At 39.8% G+C, this 20,330-nt stretch overlaps 1 protein-coding gene and 1 long non-coding RNA gene across 2 annotated transcripts in view; one reads left to right on the top strand and one right to left on the bottom strand.

The window, feature by feature from the left end:
* LOC123033832 overlaps positions 1 to 509 on the top strand; it is a 16,385-nt gene extending 15,876 nt beyond the window's left edge. Inside the window, exon 3 of the long non-coding RNA XR_006416651.1 lies at positions 497 to 509. This is a non-coding gene — a long non-coding RNA (uncharacterized LOC123033832). The remainder of the gene's footprint in view (positions 1 to 496) is intronic.
* The window catches only part of LHX8 (LIM homeobox 8), a 21,972-nt gene extending 1,642 nt beyond the window's left edge, over positions 1 to 20,330 (bottom strand). The window contains exons 1-7 of the mRNA XM_044450662.1: positions 20,232 to 20,330; positions 19,398 to 19,562; positions 15,309 to 15,430; positions 12,367 to 12,587; positions 10,949 to 11,052; positions 1,430 to 1,525; positions 763 to 946 (exon numbers count right to left, since the gene is read on the bottom strand). Of these exons, the coding sequence (XP_044306597.1) occupies positions 763 to 946; positions 1,430 to 1,525; positions 10,949 to 11,052; positions 12,367 to 12,587; positions 15,309 to 15,430; positions 19,398 to 19,562; positions 20,232 to 20,318 (979 nt within the window). The 5' untranslated portion in view covers positions 20,319 to 20,330. The remainder of the gene's footprint in view (positions 1 to 762; positions 947 to 1,429; positions 1,526 to 10,948; positions 11,053 to 12,366; positions 12,588 to 15,308; positions 15,431 to 19,397; positions 19,563 to 20,231) is intronic.

Below are 20,330 nucleotides of genomic sequence, written 5' to 3'. Positions count from 1 at the left end.
TTAGAGACCAAGCATAAGCATATGTGCAGGCAAGACCACTGGTCAAGTAACAGTTTCCTATTGGAATCCTTTTGCATTTCATCTTTGTATCTAGCTTAATAGGGCAGAATTAGACAATCATGTACTGAAAGCCCAAGTGGAAAAAATATAATTAATCTAATTTTCATGACAGGGAATACAAGCTGTTATGTGACCATTTTCTAATGTACTCTTGGTTTAGAATTAACATTTCCAATGTGGGAGATGGTTCTAATACTACGGACCCTTGGTCCATTTCTCATGCTTTTTGGGGCAGTGTAGAAACAGGGAAACCGCATGGGAAGATCTATGTTGGTGTACCTGCTATCCCAAACTAACCTCCAGTGCCAACATTGCTCCCCATATTCATCCTCCATTATCAACGTAACATTGCAAGCAGCCACTGGGGAAGCAGCAGCCACTTCACCTCAGGGAAAAGTGAGACAGTGAGAAAATAATTTTAAAGCATTATTCTGAGGACAATTGTTTGTAGAGTTTTTGCTTTGTTTTCTGATCCATTAGCAGATATTGCTATCGCTTTCAAACACTGCTCTGCAGTAGCGCTTTTTAAAAACAAAACAAACCCCTGAAAAGCTAGGATTTCTCAAGAATATAATACGGAACACAAAATAAATGTGTTGTTGGCTGCCCATGGGTCGCATGGTGCCCAACCCTGAGCTAAGAATGCATTTCACATTTTCTTCTCAAGTCCATAAAACAGTTATAGCAAGCTACTGTACCTACCATCCATGTAACTATGTAGAGTAGTTAGCATTGTCCCATCCTGGGGTACATAAGCTGAATATGTCATTTCTTCTAACATTGGTGGGGAAAGCCTGGAAGGCTGAACAGTTGTCACAGGAGCAGTAGATGAATGATTGGGGCTAACATGTTTCTTATGGCGAGCTCTGCAGTTTTGAAACCATACCTAGAAAATGGGAAGACACCATTTCATTCATCAGATTTTGAAATGCATGTTACATCAACAGAATAATTAAATCCAGCTGTAGGGTCATATCAATGCCAGCATAACTCTTTTGGTGTGCTTTCACTAAACAGGTAGACTCAAGTTGGCTATATACGCATACACATGTTAGTGCAACCAGCCCCATGGGGAGCTCCATGTCAGCTTTTGGTGTCAGTGTTCACCATACCATCATTAGGGATCACACTGCAGCTGGCACATTTAAGAAAATTCTAAACCATGTTCCACCAGCAACATCTAATAGAAGACATTATTCCTTCAGTTTCCTCATGGGGGAAAAGGGTGGGGGTGGAAATACTGCAGGGTATTATACAAGATCTGTTTCTAGCTAAAGAATATAGATAAAGAGAAAAACTGTTTTTTGGAGAGGTATGTAACTGAGGGGCTTTGCTCACAGTACTTGTGAAGTAACTGCAGTACAGTTACCTGTATCACACGCCTGCTCAGGCCTGTTCTTTCTGCCAGCTTTTGGAGTGTTTGTGCATCTGGATTGTTGTCCTGAGCAAACTGTGCTTGCATTACCTGGAAAATGCAAGAAGTGATTTTAATTTTAAAATGGAATTCTGACATACCAGCAAGAACTGCATAAATATCAAGACTCAGACAATCTGCAACTTCCAGTAGCAGTTTCAAGGAGTGTTTTTGCTACATTAAAAATTTCTAACCAAAGCAAAGCAGGCTAAACCTACCTAATGACCAGTTGAGCTGCAGTGCTGCATAAATTACTGAAAAATCAAAGCAAGCTCTGCTAATTTCTGACTGAAAATTGATTTAGTGTATTATTTGAGGTAATTTGGACACATCTGTTTGTATGATATATGAAAGTTCATTCACATGGCAAAAAAATTACTTTGTCCTCTTCACATACAATTTTAGCTGTCTTTGCAATATTTACAAATATGTAGGCATGATCCCCAGACCATGAAGGGGTGCTGCCACCAGTGCTATTCCCCTGCCTTTTGTCTTTTGATTTTGATTTTTGGATAGGAGGAAGGATAATGGACAGAAGGAAGTAGAAGGGAAGGAAGGAAATGAAACAAAGTAGTAGGGAGTAGGGAAGTAAGGGATGAATACAGGAAGTAGAAAAGTGCAAAAGAGAGAACAAAGGAAATGGGTAAAAAAGGAAAGTAGCTAAAGGAAGAACTAAGAAGGGAAGGATAGGTAGGGAAGAATTTGAAGGAAAACAGCTAGGTGGAAGGAAAAACAAGAATGGGAGGATTAGAAGGAAGAGAGAACTAGAAAGGAATAAAAGGACAGGAAGTGAGGTGAGTTTTTTTTCCTTTTCACTTGTGATTGGCATGCAGTTTTATTTTTAACCTATATATTATCTTTACTATTACTATCTGGACAATATGAGGAGCATGAGGGTGCTCCAATTCCTGTGATCTTGGGTAGGGGAGATAGGGTGCTGGGGGATCGACAGTCACATGAAGGAGAAGAGAGGACAGATGTCTTACAGCTGTTCCCTTTTCTGCTCCGTCAATTTCTGACAAGTCCTGGCAATCATGCCAGTCTGCCCTTGAGCCTTGTGGTGCTGCTGCTAAATGCCAGGTCAGCACACAAGACCTCCTTGGACCATGACCTAATCATGGCTGAGAGGGTTGGGCTGGCTTGCATTACTGAGACCTGGGTGAATGAGGTGGGAGGGTCCTAACTGTGCCCTCCTGGGTAGTCAGGACAGCATCAACATCTTGAGGGCCAGGTGGCCATAGTCCATAGGGATTATATCCCACTCACTAGGCTCCCTGTCCACTACAGTACAGGTCTTGAGTGGCTTTATTCTCACTGGGAAACCAAAACAGATTAGGGATTCAGCTACTGTGCCATCCACCCCACTGCCCAACAGACTCCCTACCTGAGTTAGCACAGGTGGTCTCTGACCCAATGTTGAGGAACCCCAGGATGTTGGTCCTGGGTGATCTCAACTTCCATACTGAGATCACCTTGTCTGGGCAGCTCAGGACTTTATGGCAGCCACAACAACCATAGTGTTGTCTCAACATGTCATTTATTTATTTAAAACATTTCTATCTTGCTCCATACCAAGGGTGTCTGGATGTCATCAGCCCAATGCATATTAAAAGGTTGCATGCTGGACTTAGTTTTCTTGACTGGACAGAAAAATGGTGACCTGGTAATTGGGGAGCTAACATCATGGTCAGATCACTTCCTCTTGAGGTTTGGACTTTTGACCCCCTTTCCCCTTTGCAAGTGTGGGGCATCCATTAAAATGGTCCATCCAGATGGTTTCCAGAGGGCTCTGGGCATTTTCCAGCTGACATGGTAGGAGCTCCCGAGATGGCCTGGGCAGTGGACACACTCGTCCCCAAGTGCTGTCTTCCCCCTGCAGAGCCCATCTGGCTTCTTTGTACACACAAGAGATGAGAGTGATGAAACAAGAGGGAAGATGGCAAGAGTTCTGGTGGTGGTAAACTTGAAATGACACGGCTTAGTGCTCACTATTGACCCTATTCCCTGGCAGTGAAGATGGCAAGAAGACATTTTATTACCACCAGCATCATGTCCTCATAGTGTCATCCTGTGGAGTTTTTTCCGGGTGGTTCAGGGCCTTCTATACTCTGGCCCAAAAGATGACTCTACTGAACCATCAGAGACCCACTGTGACAAATTTGTATGACATTTTGAGGATAAAATCACTCAGATTTGTAGTGAGTTGGACACCAGTTATCCCAGTTCCATAGACCCAAGTGTCCAGAGCACCATCTGGTTCCATTCCACTGGATGAGTTTCAACTATTGTGGCCTAGACAAGGTACTTGGTCAGGTTCAACCCACACCTATTTGCTCAACCCTTACCCATGGGGAAATCTAACAAGGGCATTCCAGGAAGCTGTGAGCATCTGTTTGAGAGAGGGAATGGTGCTGCCCCCTTAAAGGTTGGCCATGATTGCACCACTCCTGAAAATGCCTAACCTGGACCAGACCAATGTAAATAATTATAGACCAACAACCAATATTCCCTTCCTGGGCAAGGTAATTAAGTGGGTTGTGGCTGGGCAACTCCTAACACTCTTGGGGTAAACAGATTATCCAGATCCATTTCAATCAGGCTTCAGGGCTGGTTTTGGAATGGAAACTGCCTTGTTCATTAAGTGGGATGACTGGCAGGACAGAGACAGCAGAAAAGTGACCTGGTTGATTCTTCTAAACCTTTCTGTGGCTTTTAATACTATCAATCATGGTAACCTTCTGGAGAGGCTGACTGGGTTGGGAGTTGGGGGCACCATTCTGCAATGATCCTACTCCTCTGATAGGCCATCTTGAGATGGTTGCACTGGAAGACTATTGTTCTGTGCCATGGCCTCTGTGCTATTCAGTTCTGCAGGGTACCATCTTGTCCCCCATGCTCTTTAACATATACATAGAACTGCTGGGAGAGGTCCTAAGGAGTTTTCAGCTGAAGTGCCATCAATATGCTGATGACACTCAGCTCTACTTCTCATTCTCATCTAATCCAGGTGAGGCACTGACTGTTCTTAACCAGTCCTTCAGCTTGGTAATGGATGGGATGTGGGCCAACAAACTGAAGTTCAATCCAGACAGTGCTACTCGTAGGCAGACCATTTGCCCAACTGGGAAATTTTCAATCTGTCCTGGAGGTTGCATTCCCCCTAAAAAACAAGGTTTGTAGCTTAGGAGTGCTCCTGGATCCCAAGTTGTCACTTGTTTCTCAGGTGGACTCAGTAGCCAAAAGCACTTTCTATCACCTTAAGTTGGTTTTTCAGCTATGTTCCTACTTGAATGAGCAGAGCCTTGCTACAATTATCGATGTGCTGGTAACCTTGTGCCTAGATTAATGCACTCTATATGGGGCTGCCTTTCAAAATGGTCCAGATGTTACAACTAATTCAGAACAGGGCAGCATGGCTATGTATGAGCATATTTATGAACACATCCAGCCAGTCCTTCTCAGACTGCACTGGCTGCTTGTTGCCATTCCATCCCAATTCAAAGTGCTGGCATTAACATATAGAACATATAAAAACCTAATCAGCTTGAGACAAGGATATCAGAGGGAACACTTGTCTCCACATGTTCCTGCCCAATCACTGAGATCCTTGTCAGAGGCCCTTCTCTGCATCCCACACCCAATGAAACGAGGGAGGAAATGGCCAGGAGAAGGGTCTTCTCTATAGTAACACGCCACCTTTGAAATACCACTTCCCAAGGAGATTCGCCAAGCACCATCACTTCTCTCCTGTGGACACCAGGTGAAAACTTTTATTCCACAGATGTTTTGGTGACTAATTTGGTTTTAACATCTTACCGATCCTCCTGCTGCTGCCTTTCCATGATCTTTTAATTGCCAGATTGTATTTTAAAATTTTAATTGTCCTTATTTAACATTGTCTTGTTTTATTCTTTTAATTTTATCTTTAATTGTTGTTTTATTAGTTATTGTATGCCACCCAGAAAGCCTGCTGGCTATGGGTACAGCATATAAATGTAACAAATAAATTGTAATAGAAAGTGGAAGAGATCCCTTAAAATTAAATGGCTATATTAACTGTTCCTATGCCAGGCACATTTATACAATATATGCATCATGCGACAAGGTTAAAGATTACTTACTAGTGGGTTTATCATGCCAAAAATGTCATCTGTGAATCCTAATATAAAAGTATTTTTCACAAAAGTTAGCTATCACTCTTCTCTACTTGCTTCAGCTTCAACTTGAGTTAGCAGCTGGACTGTTGTCCACTGTTAGTGTTACTTTGATCTTTAATGGCTCACCAATAATTCTGGTAAGTCCAGAGTTAGTCATAAATCTTCTAACATGAAATTGTTATATAAAATAAAGACCATTATTTCACATTTTGAAGAAAATCTTGAGGCCTTTTTGGTGATCAAACAAAAATATTTAAAAATTTACAGTCCCAAGAATGTGTTAGTTTTGTTGAGCTTTACAGCAAAAAATGCTAGTCCATCCAGCTATACATTTAAGCTGGGAATGGAATTAAACTGAACATTTAGCTGCTAGATCAGTATTATAGGCCAAATAAATTTTAATGGTTGAATATAATAAAGTCAATAGACTAGTCATACTAAAGACACAAACCTATGTACGTACATCAGAGCACAAGTCTCATTAAATTCAATTGGATTTATTTCTGTATACATATTGTAAAATTGTATTTAAATTAATCATATGTTGGTCTTTTGATGGGAATGTGAAAAGTTAGCAATGATCAACCAGTTCCATAGTTTTCTGCTATATCTATAATAAGTTTAAGAACTGTTTGAACATCAGTTGGCCTTAAACCAACTTTTATTTTTTTAACTATTGTTTCCATTATGAAATTGAAATTAGGTGATAAAGGCACAAGTTTTCTGTTTTGTTTTTCAGAAAGTAATAGCCACTTTATTGTAGACACTTTTTTCATTTAAAATTAGTAGGGTTAATACAGAGACATTTGTCTCATTACTTGACTTAAAAGGATAAACATGCAGACATTCTGAACATAGGTTTACACACAGAGCCTTGCAAAATTATTCATCCTGCCTTGATTTTCCTACATTTTGTTGAATTGCATCCTGGAAATGAGTTAGATTGAACTGCATTGTTACCACTTGATATCCACTAGATACTCAACTCTGTGAAAATAATAAAAAATATGGTAGCACAAAATACACAAAATCAAACTAGCATGTACTGGTTTCATAAATAGTCACCTCCCCATACCTAAATATGTTCTGGGTGCAACCCACTGGGCTCCAGAATTCAGTGCACACAGTTGAATTGAGTCTACGTGTGTGCAATTCCAACATGAGCTCAGATTAAATACACCTGTTTCTAGAAGGACCCAGAGTATGTTGGAAAGCAGCTGTCTAGAAAAAAAATTGTCCACCAGAACTCAGTGCCCAGGAGAGTATCAGAAAAGCAACCAAGAGGCCAACAGTAAATCTGAAGCAGCTGGAAAAATCTTCAGCTGAGATGGGGGAAATCATCTATGGGACAACTGTGACTTGGACTCTTGCAAAGATACTGCTGAAACTGAGGCCTATTAAAATTAGTTTTGAATTTACCAAAAAGCATGTGGGAGAGACAGCAAACATGTGAAAAAGGTTCTCTGATGAGACCAAAACTGACATTTTGACCTTGTTCCAAAACACTGTGACACAAAACTATTCCTGAGAACACTATCCCCACTGTGAAGCATGGTGGTATTGTAGGGATGCTTATCTCAATAAGGGACTGGGAAACTGGTCAGGACTGAAAGCAAGCTGAATGGATCTTGGGAAATTCTTGAAGAAAAGCTGTTTTATTCTGGAAGGAACCTGGGACTGAGGTGGAAGTTCCAGCAGAACAATCAGTTTTAGCACATAACCAGAGTAACACTTAACTGGTATAAAAATAAAAGTTGGATTGTCTTAGAAAGACCCAGTCAAAGTCTAGACCTCAGAGTTTGATGGGAAATCTGTGGCAAGTCTTGAAATCCTTATTCAGCAAGAATCCCCATCTGATCTAAAAGACATGCAACAGTTTGCCAGCAAAAATGGAAAATCCAGATTCACAAGAAAACGTGCAGCTATAATTGCTGCCAAAGGTGCTTCTACCTAGACTTGCCTTGTGGGTGTGAATACTTATGCAATAATGGCCAATTTGTTTTGTTTACTTAACTTTTGTGCCACAATAAAAAATATTGTGCACCTTCAATGTTGAGCATCTTACGTAGATCAAATGACAACAAATCCAATTCAATCAGCTGTGTCACAGCCTGGAATTGAAACAAAATATGGAGACAAGGAAGGGAGTTTCAACAAGTTAGCATATGCGCAAAACAGTATGATTTTGTTCAAGTAGCAACTGAATTCTCTTAGTAGCCGAAAAAGCCAGATACTCCCATTATTCAAAATCAGCACACACATTAGTGGACAATTGGCAAGAAAGATTTCAAAAGAGGAAACATTTTTAAAAAGAAGGGCTTTGGAAGAAGGAAAAAAGAGGAGGAGAAGTTGTTATTTAAAAGAGAGTCTTTTTAAAGACTTTAAAGAAAGACCTCTTGATCATCTCACCTCTTGGAAGTTACTGAAAACTACCATAAGAGTAACTCAACTAGAAAATATATCAGGAAAAGAATGACCAAGTCATACTTGGTTAATGTTTAGTGAAACAAAAAGGGTTATCTAAGAAAATGGAAGCCTTGTCAAAATGAACTATAAGGCACATAAATTTTGGCAAAAGAAAGGGGCGTAAAACCATAATTCAAGGAGATTGTTATTAAAAACACTGAAAACAAAAAAGCAGAAAACTGCCTAGGGAGGCAATAGAACCATCAGGTAACAAGTTAAAGATGTGCTAAATGAGACCCAGGAGTCTATGGAGAAGCTACATGAATAATCTGTGTCTACCTTCACTACAGAATATGGACAATAAATGTCCATGCCAGTTTGAACTGAGGCATGCTAAGAAATAAAATTCTTATTCATTAACATAATGAATATTTTGAATGCTGTTCATCTGAGATTTCTCAAATGTGAAAATATCTGTTTTCAATTCTAAGCAAAATGATAACTTGACCCCAAATGATACCATTAGACTGGAAAGCAGCTAATGTTAGAACATTTTTTAAAAAGAAATTTGGGAAATTTCAGACCAGGAAAGCAACCTGAAGAAATTAAGTATTTTAAAGGACAGGAGTGTACACATGTTTTAATGTGATGACTTCACTTCTTCTTCTGCATGGGAGATTAGGGTGCAAAATCATATGGCAACAGCTGTAAGCCTGTGAATGCAGAGGCTTTGCTTACATTAACCAATGTAGAGTGAAAAGAGTGGTAGAACTGGTCTTCACTTCTCTATCTTCCTGACCTGCATTTTTCGTCAGACACGTTAGTCAATGTGGGGGAGGAAAGGTGGTGGGAAAGCTTTCAGGATAGCAAGTGTTCTGGGTTCTCCCAGGTTACTTTCCTAACCTTGAAGAGCACTTCAGACACCTCAATTTAGATCTTTGGAATGATAAAACAATTTGACACAATACCACAGACAACTGAATAATTTGAGGAATCATACAGTAATATTTTAGGAAGTACCAAATTAATTTTACCAAAGTAGAGCATATTGGATAGCAAGATATATTTTCAGCATGTGCTAAAAACTGTTATGATGGGCACTTTTAGTTAGTTCCTCCTTGTTTGTGCTTTTGTTCTTTCCATTTCTGCTTATTTGTTATTGTTGGTTTGTTTATTTTTACTATATTCAAACTTGTTTATTATGTTGCTTTATCTTAAAAATAGGTGACATGCCATTAATCTTTTGCTCCTGAATTAACTGCTTTTGTCAGTGGGAACAAGAGTGGGCAATACTCTGCATGCTGTGAAAATCTGCTTCACGATATGGGGGCATATGTGTTGTTGTGTTCTACCCCTTGCAAGACACATTGGACATTTTATCTACAATGGTGGGATTTGTACTTTAATTTGTACTTGTGTAGCCTAATCCTGAAACAGCAGGAAACCTCTTAAAGAAGTGGAAGACAGGGATAAAGGCAAGGGTGGCAGGACCAAAACTAGCACATTATAGCTTAAAGCCCTTACACCAATAACTAAAGAGAAGCACGTCAGCCTTATAGAATGCGGAAAAAGATGCACAAAAGTGAGGAAGCCATCAAAGTGATCATCTTTGATCACTGGAAAAGAGATGGGGCCAGCTGGGAACTCCAAAGTTCCCCATCTCTGCTATGTATACTTAGGAGGAAGCTATTCCTGCTGAGTTTAATGGCACTTGCTTCCAAGAGAACACAGCTAAAGCAGGAAAACATAAATGATGTAAGATGTGATGATGCACATGGTGTAGAGATAGCAATTTAATGCATCTGGGCCATACCACTGCATACACTGGATAATATTTCAAGCAAATATCCCTACCACTCCTTCCATTCACGTATAGCAACTTTTTCTGATAGCAGTAGTCCTCTTGGGATACCAAGTCCTCAAAGAGAAGACAGCAATCCAATCATTTGCAAGATAGGAAGCAAACAAAGTATCTCCACCCAGAAGTAATGCTAAACTCATATGAAGCAGAACAGATAGTTGAAAAAAAAATAGTGGAGTGTTAAAAAAAGAACACTTAAATGTGTAGCTCAAAACTAAGATGGTGAAGTCCCAGCCTTCAGAGATACTGAGGAAAATGTTCTATAAAGCAGAAGCTAGAAATAGATGGAAACTAAAATGTAGTAATAAGTTTGTTTCAGCACATCTACCTCAGAATAGGCAAAACTAGTAGCAAACTGAGCAAAGGAGTGAATTATTTACATATATGTGTGTTTATTTGTGTATATAAATTTTGCTTTGCAATAATCAAGTCCATTAAGATATTTAGGCACCCTTCTGAACATGGTGCCTCTAACCAAGGCTCCACAACCTAATGCTAGCTCCTGGTTAAGCCAATTTCAGCATGATAGCTTCTTGCTATGTAGCACCACAGTTTTGATTGCTGCTTGCCTGTAGTGAAATTTAAGTGGCTTAAAAAGTTAAATTTCCTGTAAAGCTGTTTACACATTTCCTGTAAATGTGTAAATATTCTGCACATTTCCTGGTGTCCCTAACCATGTTACGTAGGACTGAAACTATTTCGTCCCTTATTGCAATTATGTGAAGTGATGTAAATGCCTGATTTTATGAATTTTCTCAACTAGGCAAAATATATCAGCATTTACATTTCCACTTTACTGACTTACCAGCTGCCTTCAGGGAGATAGAAATGCCTGAACAGTAACCGTTTCATATGAAACAACTAAAGCTTACCAAAGTAATTCATGAACATGCTGCACCTTGATAACAAGCTTGTAGTGGAGAGAATGATTGGTTCATATCTCTAGCTTTCACAGAATTTTAAAGTCATGTACAGCATAAAATCATTATGCCTCACACTTCCCATGTCCATACTCTTTGATTAGAGTATTTTACTGTGCTGGGGCTCTACCTGCAGCTGATCTGCCGTGAAACTGGTCCGAGCTCTTTTTGCTGGTTTTGGGTGATTAACATCTTGTTCTGTTAGTAGTGCACCTTCTACACTAATACCATTCCCTGAAATTAAAGAGAAGAAGTCAAAGTACAAATACTGCTAGTGCTAATATTCATTTCAGACATTTTAGCAGAATAGGCTTCCAATGTTCAGAATATACTTAAATACAGAAATATCTGTTCTTATTTTGAAACTAGTAATATTAAGCTGAAGTTTGATTACTCAAGTCCTTGAGTAGATGGGCAAAATTTGATTTTTCATCCAGGGGCATTGCTTAGCACCGAAATGATTTGGGGGCCAGGCTCATAAAACACAAAGTTGCACAAATCTGCATTCTAATTTATATCTAAATATTCAAATTTAAACATTAATAGGATTCTTTTAAATTTCCCAGAAGGCTTAGCTATAAATAGCTAAACTGTGTGTGCGCACACACATGAACACATACACCAGCATGTGTTACTGGAAGAGTTAACTCTTCCTTCCCAGCTGAAATTCCTCTTGAAGTTATTCCCTTAATGTCAATTAAAATGAAGAAAAATCTCTTAATGTAACACTAACAAACACTCAGGACTCTGATAATCAATCCAGGCCCCTGGGAAATAGATTAGGGCTGGTGCTCCATGATCCAGGCCAAACCATGTCTTTACTTTCATAAAATAAGCAGTACTTCAGATCAGTACTAGAAGCACAACTCTTTATCTTCATTAGTAACAGTCCATGACTATCAGATAAAAATTTAGCATGTGGATGACTGAAAACCATTTATTTTGCAATTAAATGCAGATCAATAGTTCAAATATTACATTCTTATAGATACACATAGTTCATACTGACAGCCAGATTGTCAAACCTCCTTTACTCTGCCCAGTAGTAATGTTGACTATCACTGCTTTGTAAATCAAGTGGAATTTGATTTTCCCTCTTAAGCAAACTTCCAGTGGACTTTGATTACCATGCTCAGAAAAAAAAAAAAAACCCTACAGAAATCTAAGTTACCAAAGCAATTATGTTAGCAGTAGTTTTTTTAAATGCAGTGAATCCTTTCAAATAAAGACTTATTTTATTCAACCACCAAGAAGTTGAATATCAAAAAAGTGTTATGATTTATTTACATGGAGACTTGGTAATGTGAGGTAGTGTGCATGGTAAAGAGAAACTTATCATGGCCATATTACTTGTTCAGAAATAAAAGCAATGAAAAATTCTCAGGGGACTTATTAAAAGTACTGATGGCCAACTTCTCATGAAGTTGCATGTGTGCTAAATGTGCGTACTTTAACTACAGAATTTCATCCAAAACTGGCTTCCAAAATTTGCCTTAGGTTTGGAGGCAGGTTTGGTTATAATAGAAATGTAACAAAATAGAGTATTACCATTTTCAACTTCTCTTTTCAGATTATCCAACATGCAGTCATAATGCACTCTACAAAGAACTTTCTCTTCAACCAAAGCAAATTCTTCCCCTGTGGAAAGCTGTCTTTTGCAGGAGAAGCAGGCAAAGCAAGCCAAGTGGTACACATTCCCCTTAGCTCTACGGACCCAGTCAGTAGAATGGATATGTCTGCCACAACGTGAGCAGCGGGTTCCATACCGTCTACAAAAAAGAGGGCAGAACAAGTTAGAAGCCAGTTATAGTTCAACTGCCACTCAAGTTAGATCACATTAACTTATTTTAAGGGTTACATTCACCCTAAAATTCTCTTGACCTTACTGACAGCTGCCCTGGGATTTTTCTGTCTTTATTTCTTCAGCAAACAGATTCGCTTTTGTACTTTTGAGACATTGCTCTCTCGTGCCTTCCAAGATTTCTAAAGATGGCTATAATAAGGGCAAACACTTTCCTTTAAAGCAAATCTTTACAGGAATCTTTTAAAGAGTCACCCCAGGAAACCTATTGCCATATACATATATATAACTTCCTGCATGTATTAGCATATAGATTTTCCTGTTTCACAACTTGTTTGCTAAAAGGACTACTGATTAAACACCAAGGCAAAACCACACTCCACATATGCAATGCTAATCTGTCAAAAAGTTATCCATATAGACATTAGAAGAACATGTATTTAAAAGAAAGTAAAAGCAAAAAAAAAAAAAAAAAATCCAGAGATAGGAACAGTAACCTAACTACAAGAGAAATACATCATACTATAAATATCAGTAGTCAAAAAAACAGCTAGCCGACTTCAGGGAATGCTGTCAACAGTTATTTTAAACAAACAGAAAGGATGCAATATTGTGGTAAGGAGGGCTTTTCTGTGCAAGACGATGTCAAGGCCAACGGGCTTATATTTGTTCATTTTGTTTTTTGTTTTTTAATGCTGCAAATAACTGCACTTCAGTCATGCTGGAACAAATGTACAAAGTTTTTCGCAACTAACTTAATTGCTATCAAAACATTAAAAAAAAACATTACAGCCCACCATGTAAAGTAAACAAAGGATCTGATCCAGATTAGGACCCTAGTATGTAGGTAGGGGGTCTTTAAGCCTTTGCTCCCTGTTGTAAGTTGAAACCAAAGTGGGTGCCACACACCGGAGCATCATAGGGAAAAACTCCCTCATTCCCATCACTGGGAACTCCCCACCACCACCACATACACACAAATTGCAGGCACAGGATCTCTAATCCAGACTAAGACCACAGAAAGGAGAAAATAATGTTTAAATGCTATGCATTGTAGAGTCTTTATCTGGTACCCAATGCTTACTTTTCAGTAAGGAGGGGGGGAAAGAATAGTCACCGTTTGATGATATATATTAAAGGTTTCTTTTAGCTCCACCCCTGCAACCCAAAAATTTTAGGCCATTTGGGGGATTAAAAATGTAACATCCAGCAATAAGTGCAATATACTACTTGTTCTAAGCTAAAGACAAGCAAAAGAGTTCTGCATCAGCTGCAACTTCTCAATAGTTTTTAGCCACTGAGGGTCCATTGCAGTGACACAAAATAATGGCTACTGAAGCATATACAACAATGGCCAAAGTATGAGGTTGAGAAGATGAAAATCTTATACAGGAATATTCTTCTGATGTTTTGACACAGTGCCTTCCATTGTTAGACAAATGAGCTGAGATTGAAGGTTTCAAAATCCTGAAAGTGATTCCTAAGAATGCCAAGATAAGTGCAGGTGAACAGAGCCCCAAATCTGTAGGCTTCATTAATAGTTGTAGTTTGCTAGTTATCACCACTAAAATTGGTTTCAAGTTCTGTATTCTAATTTTTCCAATAGGCTCATTAGGCATGTTTGGGACAGAAGATACAAGATTATATATGTGACTGTAAAACTTCAGAAAACTAAAGGTATGTTTTAATTATTTTTGTTGCAAATAAAGATACTCTAGCACAGTGTTAGGAATCTATGGCCTTCCAGATGTTGCTGGATTACATCTTTCAGAAGCTCTGAAAACAACCCCATTGGTTGAAATTGATGGATTTGGAATCCCAGAACATTTGGACAATGGTTCCTCACCCCTGTGTTTGCAGAGAAGTATCCCCATGTTCTATCTCGGTATGTGTGAATACACTGAATACAGACATAGCACACTCCCCATAATGCTGGCTGTACAACAGAGCACTGGAGGAAAACAACTGCAATTTGCAAGGGGCAATGGAAACAGGAAGTTGAGAGGAAGACATAAAAGCTTTAAAGATTGAAATATTAACTATTTATAGTTAAATAATATTTATCAGACACAGCGAAGATAACTAGGTGGTTTGTTAGTTTTCACTCATTTCAGTGGCAGGGTCCAACCACAATCCTATTCAATTACTTAGAATAAAATTCTACTGAACTCAGTGGGATTTAGGATCGTGCTGTCAAGGTAACTGGATTTTTTTTTTTTTTTTTTAGCATGAACCCATCAGTGATCACATTGTGATAAACTGATTTTGAGTTATGTAATCCTCAAATCAAGAAATGGGGGGAGAAACACAGCAACAAGAACTCCTACTATAGCTATGAAGAGAGCAATCTGACAACAGCCACCAAACAGAACTCAATTTCTGCTCTTTAATTTACTGACAAGGCAAGCATTCCTTAAAATGCACATGTTGTGAATAGACAAGATTATGTCATTCAAAACCAGGCATTTCCTACCTCAAACAGTTGAAAGGGTGCACCTTTTGTGCTCAGTATTAAATTAATAATTGTTTTGATTTATTTACATGATTCAATTTTAGTTAAGTAGCTGGAAGTTAATTCAAACTGCACAGTCTGCTTACCATTTACAGTACACTTTCCAAAGCAAAAAATCTCACAGGTCTACATTTATAGTTTCAACATACTAAAATATACTGGAGCTGTAGAATATACCTGAAATAGTCTAGTTTGCAGAAAATGTCTTTGTCTTTGATGTAGCAGCTGGTATGCCTTCCTAAAGAGGTCCTGCATACACTGCAAGACAGACACCGTACATGCCAGCACAAATCATTCACCTTTTAGGGGAGAAAGAAAAATTTTACAATCAGTACCAATCATTTTAAATCTCTATAGAACTTCAATAAAATTCACAGTAAAGCAAAGATTTAAGACTTTACATGTTTTAGAAGGAACCACAAAATAATTTATATACTAACAATTTATATACAAATTGAAACATTTCATCAACAGATTATCTAATAAAAGCCCCACTGAAATGAATAAATTATGTGTAAGTGCCACTAGATGTACAGTTAAACATGCCTTTTGAAGTCCAGAAGCTGTTTCTCTGCATAGACATGTGGCAAGTTCCTCTGTACTGAGTAAGCAAATTAACACAAAATAATTGCAATGGTTTCCTCTCTGTCCTCACAACAATGATGCATCTACACAAGCTATAGGATGGCTATGCTATGAAACATAAGGCATTTGCCTGAATAATCAAGAATAAATACTTTTGAGAGGTACTTCTTTTCCTGTAAAGAAATTAAAAAATGAAACTCAAGTCAGAATAGGATGATGAGGTGACAGATGACATAAAAATTCAGCCATTTCTTCGACCTATTTTCATTGATGAGTTATAAAAGGAGCTGGTGTAGACAGGTTTCAAGCCCAAAGCTAATTAAGAGCTTGAACACATTTATATATGCAAATTGCTCTAGCATTTAGAACAAGTACTTATGCAAGTTTTAGCAAATAATTAAAGGAAAAGGCAACATGGTTTATAGGAATAAGGAGCTACTTAACAGAATGGTATCATTTAACACCATGTCAACATCTACCTCAAAGGGTGAACTTACACTGCAGAGCTTACAATTACTCCATGATAAAGTGAAACTATCATGACTGCTGCTTGATTGTGTGAAGCATACCATGCTTCATTTCTTTGTTAACTTAGTTTCCCTTGCTGCATTAAATAAGCCCATGAACAATCTATATCCTCAAACCAATGAACAAAATTGTTCAGTTTTTATAATGTTTCATAAAAAGCCATATGGTAGCCCAGGCTTTCCCAAGCTTGCATACTCCAGATGCATTTGACTACAATCTTCCATATAGCCTAAAGTGCCTAATCTTGTCCAATCTTGGAAGCTAAGCAGGGTTGAAATCTGGATTGATGACTTAAATGTTGTCAACCAACCAGAGTGTTTCAGCTATGGGAGGTATAGAAATATATCATTACCTTACAAATCCCAGCATATCTCAGCTAGCCTCCTTTCCTTGAGTGCCAGGAGAGGCAAAGCTGGCAAAGTCAGTTGCTGTTCACAATTATCAGCAAATCCTTCATTTTAACATGCAGTTTAGTTTGGAAGGATTTTGATTTTTTCCTATGTGACCGTATTTCTTTTTAGAACTCAAGCTCTAAACTGCCTTTAATCATAGTTCACTTATGTGGCTGTTGTGTCACTAGTATTGCAATTTATAAAGGCATAATATTCTCCCAAAATAGATTTAAATAATATTGCTTAAACCTCATCATGGTAGCTACCAGTTGAACCTACTTGCTCAGAGCTTATTACTTGCCATGGTCTAGTTGCAGAAAATATCACCAACAAACATACTTCCATGATTTAAGAATTTACCAGTAAGGGATGACAAAATACATTCCTACACCCAGTTCCCCAGAAATAAGCCCTACTGAATTCAGTTAGGCTTACTTCTAATGTATGTATAGAATTGCACTGCAAAGCAATTTAGCCACCTTTAACCACCAACACCACCTGCATTTAAGGTGCAGGAAGTCATATAGCTAAACAATATCAATTCCTTTGACCATATACAAAGAGAAAACAATAGTCAGACTTCACCTTTGCTGCTTCTTCTGGCATCAAAGATGGCTATACAACATAAGGACTAATCAAGGTAACAGTATTAATATGCAATATTCCTCACCAGTCTAAACTAGCACTCCAACACATTTTAACAGCTTGCTCATTACACATTTAGCAAAATCTTGCAAGTTGTGTTGAAAGTAAGAAAGCCATGATGTTTGATATTGTCAGATGATCATCCTCATTAACAGATCATTACCCTCTCAGCTCTGTAATTCTCTAACTAAATTACTGCCTAAATGTCCCATCTCTAAAATTCATATCATGCCTTCCTCTTAAATTCACTGCATGTTAGCAACTAGGAAATCACAGAATTTGTGGCACAAAGACAAACACAGAAACCAGTAGTTAAGATATATTTTTGCCTTCCACATAATACCACAATATAAACAGATACTACTTAAAATGAACATAAATATCAAGTGTAATATCATCTTGTCTGCACCTGTTGGCATCTCAGGCCAAAGCAGGACTGTGGAGGAAGAAGGTTTTTTTTCTCTCAAATCAGAAAGTTCTTAAGTTACATTGGTTTCTCTAGTAAGCTTGTAACAGAAGACTTATACTCAGTGCTTTTTTTGTAAAAAAAGAAAAAAAAAAGAAAAAGAAAGGTGCCAAACTCATGTCTCGCCGGTAGTAAGCACACACACACCAATCCCAAACCGGGAGCAGGGAGCAGCGAGCGTCTGAAGAAGCTATCTCTCACTATCAGATAGCAGACACAATAGCAGCCTGCAGGCACTATGTTAATGATGTTTGCTGCTGATCTGCTACGCCTCAAAATCACTTTGTAAAATCCATTGAAAAAAAGGTGCAGGAATGCCGTTCCGGTGCGTTCTATGACAAAAAAAAAGCCCTGCTTATACTCAAACATGCTTAATACTGAGTGTGTAATTCATATTGAACTCAAACATTTAGATGTTTGACGGGGGGGGGGGGGGGGAAGAGCAACTAAGATTACCTATTTAATTCCAAAGGTCAAAAAGCAGAATAAAAATACAATAATACCCTAATTCTAAGTCCCCAGATTTGTCAATATCTAATGTACCATGTCAGATAGTTCACACCAATTTAAGGATTAAAAACAGTAAAAGCAAATAAACTCTGAAAACGGTATTTTAATCCACTTCGAGTAACAAGTAAGTTTTCCTGGGTTTGGCATGGTTCAAATTTTGAGCTGCTTACAGGAAACTATTGTCAAACTTAACAGTCTGAGGACTATGAAGTTCAAATTGCTGGACTTTTTGCAACAAAGCCAAGTTTCAGTTTTGATTAGTTGCTACTAATCAATGGCAGAGTACACACGTGGCGTTCATAAACTGCATGGAGAGCTTCACGTGACCATGGCTGGGTAGTAACCCAGACAAAACCACAAACAAATACTTCTTAGTTAAAGAATCCATCAAGACACTGTTTCTGTTCTGTAGCAAATAGGCTATTTAAACAAATAGTTCTAATTGAATAGCATTTCTGCATTTTAAAGGAAACATTTTTGCTTATGTATTAAAGATGGTGCAGCCTTAATCTCACTACATTGTTATTTTAACTTTTAGCCATCTTCCAGACAAATATGCAACTAAAGAGAAGTGTTTTATTTCTAGTGTAAGAAGGAAGAGAACCTTCCTAATTTTCATATGGTTGGATCAAGTTTAAATTATGGGAGCTTTGGATCCACTGGAATCAGTGAATCCCAATCAGTCACGGATTAATTCCCACTGGATTTGGTGGGGTTTAAATTTTACTAACATAGTCCAGTGTCTTTTCAAAAGTACTCTTATCAACATGTGCCTTTCCTTTCCTTGGGTATCTTCTAGGAGCAACCCCTTTAGATGGGTTCTCTCTTTGAAGTTGCATTGAGTCATGTGTGTGTCACATTCTGACTACTCTTTCAAAAGTGCAACACCCTGTTTTACGAGTTTCTCTGTCCGAAAACACTGTGCAAAAGGTCATCTCGCTAGCTTAAGGACAAGTAGGAAAGCGACCCAGGCGGGCGGATTTGCTGCGTTCAGTGAAGGCCAAGTCCCGCGCCAGTCGAAGAGCTGCTCTGCTTGGAACTACCTCCTCAGCCCAAGCCCAACGTCTTCCCCCTTCCCCGAAGCGTTCTCCTTGAGACCGGGAAAGAGTCCGTGCGCGGGCGCCTCCACCAGCCGCTCACCTTGAGTAGGTATTTGTCGATGATCTCCAGACCGCAGCTGTTGCAGACGCACTTGCTGGATCCGCATCCACCGGAAGCCGAGGCCAGCGAGCGCGGGGAAGACGATGGCGACAGGGGTGCGGACGAAGAGCACGAGTCCTCGTCCCCAGCTGCCTCCGGGCTTAGCTGCCACACGGACATAAGCACATATAGGCCCATTAGTTCCGGGCAGCGCTTTTACCGCAGTTCTGCCTAAAACGGTGCTTACACGCCTGCGCCCCCCCCCCCGAAAAGAGTCCTCCTCTTTCGGCGCCCAGGGTTACCTGCCCCGAGGAAGCGCCAGGCTGGAAAGCTGCCACGGCCCCCACCCCCGGAACGTTCCCGCGGGGCTGCCGCCTCCCCATCCACGCCACCGCGGAAGCGTCACTCAAGGCAAGCGATACCGCGTTCTGCTTCGAAGTGCTTCCCTCAGTTCCCGGAGCTGCGCGCTATTCGGCTCCCAAGGCACCTGAGCAAGCCATTTCCCCGACGCGCCGGGCGCTCAGGGGGTCGCCTCTCAACAGTGCCGCGTCGGAGGCGCGCGGTCTGCAGGCCACCCAATGAACTGCCTGACGGGGCGGATAACGCAAACTCGGACCTACGACTGCGTCGCGCGGTGCTTCAGCTCGCAGCGGGCGCCAAAGTGACCCCCAGCGGCGCCACGCCAGTGCCCGTCCGGACGCGACAAGCCCAGTCCTGGCGCCTCGCTAACTCGGGAACCAACGCCACCCTCTCGTTTAGGAAACGGTCTTCCGAAGCCCCCTTGCCTGTACCCGCCATCCCTAAGATGCAGCAGGCGGGTTTTCCCGTACTCACCAGCCCCGTCTCTCCGGCGCTTTTCCGCCTCCTTCCCGCCACCGCGACTGCTGCAGCGGCCGCTACTCGCCCGCACTCCTCAGCCATGAGCCTCGGGCA

Source organism: Varanus komodoensis, unplaced genomic scaffold (assembly GCF_004798865.1).
Source record: "Varanus komodoensis strain SLA01 unplaced genomic scaffold, ASM479886v1 scaffold1, whole genome shotgun sequence".
In the NCBI taxonomy this organism is placed as follows: Eukaryota; Metazoa; Chordata; class Lepidosauria; order Squamata; family Varanidae; genus Varanus; species Varanus komodoensis.
The sequence above is the reverse complement of the archived record's forward strand: the minus strand, read 5'-3'. Positions and strand labels throughout refer to the sequence as shown.